The 5,123-nt window shown below is 44.3% G+C and overlaps 1 protein-coding gene across 1 annotated transcript; it reads left to right on the forward strand.

Moving 5' to 3' along the window:
• Positions 1-301: 301 nt before the first annotated feature.
• LOC147447490 (uncharacterized) lies at positions 302-1,206 on the forward strand. Its single transcript, XM_086523268.1, has 2 exons — positions 302-764; positions 847-1,206. The coding sequence occupies exons 1-2, from the start codon at positions 387-389 to the stop codon at positions 868-870; spliced, it is 402 nt and encodes a 133-aa protein (XP_086379394.1). The 5' UTR covers positions 302-386; the 3' UTR covers positions 871-1,206.
• The last annotated feature ends 3,917 nt before the right edge of the window (positions 1,207-5,123 follow it).

A 5,123-nucleotide genomic window follows, 5' to 3' on the forward strand; every position in this document is an offset into this window, starting at 1 on the left:
GTATCTGTATCTGTGAAAGAGTATAGATATACCACTGATAATTGGAGTCCTAGTCATAAATTTTAAGGTCTCTTTTGGATCTCTCTCTCTCTCTCTCTCTCGTGTATTGGACAGGAGAAACTTTAGGGCATGCGGACGTTCTACTTGGATAAGCTGAAAGGCATGCCGCTAAAGAGACAAAAGTGTTTGTCGGTGACAACGCGTCTTCCGCGCATTGGCGGTGCACACCGATGCTCGCGATCTTTGGCACGCGTCCAAGCACGATGAACATTACAAAAAGGCCTGTGCTGCAGTGCAAACCATTACCCCTACCTACGATAAGCGAGAATCCACATAATTCACATACGAGCGAGAGAGAGAGAGAGATCTGAAGTGTGCGTTTGACAATGTCGAGCTTTGTTGAGAAGATTGGCGAGAAGCTGCACATTGGCGGGCACAAGAAGGAACAAGAGGAGCAGAAGCACGGGCATCATGCAGCCCCTGCGCCTGCGGGAGAGCACGGAGTAGCTCACGGAGCTGGCTTTGGAGAGCACGGAGTAGGTCACGTAGAATCAGCTCCTTATGGTGACAAGCACGGGGTAGAGCACCATGGACATGGTCCTGCCGCTGGGTGTGGCGCGGCTGCTGCTCATCATGAAGGCCCCCTGGAGAAGGTGAAGGACAAGATCAAAGGGAAGAAGCAGCCTCATGAAGGGGGTCGTCAGGGCGATGATGAAGGAAGCAGCAGCTCCAGCAGCGAGAGCGACGATGAGGGCGGCCGCAGGGTAAGCTTCCTACTTCTACTTGTATTCTCGTCTTAAGCTTCTTGAATTTTTCTAATTTTGAGTTTTATTCTTTTGTATACAGAAGAAAAAGCATGGACTTTTCTAAACAAAGCATGCACAATCGATAATAACCACTTCGAAGAGATGATGAAGAAGAGCTTTTAATTGCTTCAAAACATACTAAAAATTTTCGAGCCAGAGATAAGAGAGTTTCATGTTTTTTCAAAACGCGTTGAGGGTACTCTGTATGCTCCTAATGCTTCAAAAACATTTTTTTAATTTTCAATACTCTAGATCTGTAGTCTAGCATCTGACCTTGGTGCATTTTGTAACATTGCATGGATGTGTTGCGTGCATAATTTCTACTCGTGAGCCTTCCTTAGTAAGGCTTCTACTAAGGTTTGTTCCCCCAATTTATTTTAATTGAATAATTGTTAGGTACCGTAGTTCTATGGAAGAATTTGAGTAAGCACCGTGGGAAAATCAGATTTATCGATATTTGGGTTGGATTGACGATTGAAAATGGGGAGGCATTTCTTGTATTCCATATCACCTTAGTGTTGTACTCTCCCAATGATCAACAAACACACCTTGAAAGCAACTATATGATTGTCAAATTCTGCTTCTTCAATATGTTTGGAAGGCCATGATTGCATATTTGATAGCAGGCCATGATTGCGTATTTGATAGCAATTGCTAGCTTCTTAAGAGATTGTACAAGAAGGCAAGGAGATAATATATGTGATATGTAAAAGGAAAAAACTCGGATGATTGGCTTAGGGCGACCCTCACCATCCGGTCGACCCTTGTTGTGTAAAGGATTGGGTTTTTGGTGATAGTACATTATTCGGTACTTCTGTTGTAACAATCTGCTCCTCGAGGCTTGGGTGAGTTTGAGGTTGATCTGTATGTTTCTTGTTGGTATTATAATACAACCACTCACGAGTTTTGCAAAAAAAGAAAATGATTAACCACCCCATTTTTGCCATATTACTTATAAGCAATATGGATGAGTTTGCTACATTTGCTTAAGCTTCAACCACAATCTCTCTCTTCTGTAACATCAACTTGACAAGTCTTGATGCCAACTAGAGAACCATAATTCATGCTTATACAATTTTTTTGCATCAGCATCGACCAAGTTTGCAAGCTACCAAAGGCTTTGATGGCCCCTTCAAATTCTTATGAGGCTGAAGCTGCTCATTCAAGAATAGTTTGACTTTGACGGTAGTTAAACAATCTACACCTTTCTGACTTTGGCGGTAGTTAAACAATCTACACCTTTCTCGCTATTCTACTTTTAATACAAATCTTCCATAGAAAGCATGATTAGTATCTCTCTCTCTCTCTCTCCCCCCCCCCCCCCCCCCCCCCCCCCCCCCCCATTTTGAACACTCATATATTAAAGCTAGCTCTCTTGCTTCTTACTAAGGGAGATGATTTTTGCATCCCTGTTTTTTTTTTTTTAAAGGACTTTCCATTTAGAAAAATGTGCGAGCCCCTTGCACAAGAAGTTTTGGACAAATTCTCACAATAATTCCCACATTGTGACTTACCTCAACATCGTGAGTGAGCTTCTGTGAGGGAGGCACCACATACCTAGCTATGTACGATTGGGGGCAGGGGACCGCGGGCCCGGTGGGGGGGCCAAGGGTCAATGCCCCCAATCGTTCTTAGTTAGGTATGCGGTGCCTAGAAGCTCATGATGTTATTCATTGTATGAAAATCACTGGAAAAGACTTTGTTTTCTTACATGAAAAAATTTCTAAATCTTCTTGTGTAATTGAGGAGGAATAGCGAACATGACATTTTTAGAAGTATATTAGTCTTGAAAATGTCCTTAGTGCACTGTGTGTGTGGAGAGAGAGAGAGAGAGAGAGAGAGAGAGAGAGAGAGAGAGAGAGAGAGAGATTTTACATTCATATATATGCAAAATTATGTGGTGTGACAAGAGAGAATAGTGTTCTACTCCCATCGTTGAAAGGATCCTGTCAGGCCAAGGGCCAAACCAATGGGGTCACGGACTTGGCTAGGGGCCGGCTGTCAGTGGGAACGGGTTCAGGTAGGCTAGAAGCCTATAAAAGGGAGGTTGGGCGGATGGACCCGGTCTGGCAGTCCATTGGTTTGAGATTGGTATTAGAGCTTCAGGCTATCTTTAGAACTGAGGCACGTTTTTACTTTTGCTGCATGTTGCATGCAACCTCAAAGGGAAGAGGAAGACGAAGCCGAGGCCATGGCATGCAGGAGCTCCACGCCGGGAAGGGAGAAAGTTTCGAACTGTGCAGAACTGCCCGAAGCTGGGCTTGGTTGAAGTGCAAGGGAAAGCTGAGAACAACTCGTCACAGTAGCGGCATCAAATTCCTGAAGGTTTGAGTGCTACTTGCTCCTTCTTGCATCGTGTAGGTCAGCACGTTCTGTTGTTAAAAAAAAGAAAATTTTCCCTTCACATTGGCCAACCCTAGTGGCCTTGGTAAAGGGTGGTGCCCACACAGAGTTGGCCGAAGCGCTTCCTCTATCTTCTATGGCTCTCTTCCTCAACTCCATGGACGTCTACAAGCACTCATTGCTGTGATTATTGCGCGTTCAGCATTCCGAACCTACTACAAACGAGGTTTTGAAGCTTGGACAAACTGCAAATTGGTCACCAAGCTTCAACCGATTTGGTGGTTGCATACGATGCAAGCCACCTTAGCAGTGACTATACATTGATTTGTGTTTTCAACTTCCTCATCCGCTGCCCAAATTGTTGGCAACTTTCAAGTTTATTTGGTGTATTGCATACGACGCAAACCAAACTATTGGCAACTCGAATTTGCTCCGTGCTTTCGAGTGAATCATCCACCGCAGTTTTGCTCGTTGTTGTCAAGCTGGAAGTGGTCTTGAATTGAACTTCGCTTTCGAAGTCGGCGTTCTTTCTTCTCAAAGGCGTAATTATACAGTTCCTTATCACATACGGCTACGAGCTCGTTGGAATTCAGGTATTCTCCTTTCTTTTCTCGCACAGTACGTCCACAGCATGGATTCGAACATAGATATGCATCATGCATTCGATTTCGAGCAGTCCGCACATGATTCGTCTGTCGATGCCACGCGGACGGTTCCTCTCACGGAGGGTAATCGTGCCACAACGGTGACAGACGATGCGTATGAGTTGCTGGACATGCAAGATTTTCGTGCATTGCAAACAGGCATGACTGTGCTTGAAATGAATTTTGCACAATTAAATCAGAATGTCAGAGCATTATCCGATTTGATTAAGTTGCATATGCGGTAGCAGGCCACGGGCCCTGCTGGTCAGCAAAATCAGGAACACGGCTCCACACCAGGCCAAGGGCCAGGTGCCGGGCAAGGCCCTCCTCCGGGACCGCTGCACTCTCTGACCCAAAAATAGGTGGACGATTTGTTGAAAAATACAAAGCTATGAGCATAATAGTCTAATGTTCGAATCCAATGGTGTGCACGTGCTGCTGTTGGGGGAGAAGGATGTACCTTCCTCACCACTTATTTGTACAGCTGAGCTTATGAAGCTCTCTTCTGATGATGCAATAGAAGAACTCTTTTTGTGTTACTCACTGTGCCATTTTATTTCCAATGTGGATGATGTTTCTAATGTTGATAATGTTTTGAATAAAACTTCCTCAACGCCGCATTCTTCTCTCTCTCCTCTTCCAACTATGCCTACTAATTCAAAACAAGCAAATGTTGCTAATGAGTTAAAGGAACTTTTAAGGGAATTCAAGGATGTTTTCCCATATGATTTACCACCAGGGCTACCGCTGACACGTTCTATGCAACATGGCATAGACGTGGTTGCAGGCAGTAAGCCAGTGAGTAAACCGCCTTACAAAATGAGTCATTCTGAGGCTGCTGAGGTGGAACGTCAGCTTATCAACTATCTCAGTAGAGGGTTTATTCAACCAAGTTCTTCACCATGGGCCTCTCCCATTCTCTTGGTGAAGAAAAAGGATGGTAGTATGCGCATGTGCGTAGATTACCGTGGATTAAATGCGGTTACTGTTAAGAAGAAGTACCCATTGCCACGAGTGGATGAGCTGTTTGATAAGCTCACCCACGCTCGTATATTTTCAAAGATTGATTTAAGATCTGGGTATCATCAAGTACGCATCAGGCTTGCGGATATACCCAAAACAGCGTTCCGAACAAGGTTTGGACATTATGAGTTTTTGGTGATGCCCTTTGGGTTAACCAATGCTCCAACTACGTTCATGACACTCATGGATAGTGTCTTGAGACCGTACTTGGAAAAGTTTGTTATCGTTTTCCTCGATGACATTCTTGTATATAGTGCCTCTGAGGAAGAGCACTTAGCACATTTGAAACAAGTGTTTCATTTGCTAT

Source organism: Adiantum capillus-veneris, chromosome 11, assembly GCF_014529385.1.
Source record: "Adiantum capillus-veneris isolate H3 chromosome 11, ASM1452938v2, whole genome shotgun sequence".
In the NCBI taxonomy this organism is placed as follows: Eukaryota; Viridiplantae; Streptophyta; class Polypodiopsida; order Polypodiales; family Pteridaceae; genus Adiantum; species Adiantum capillus-veneris.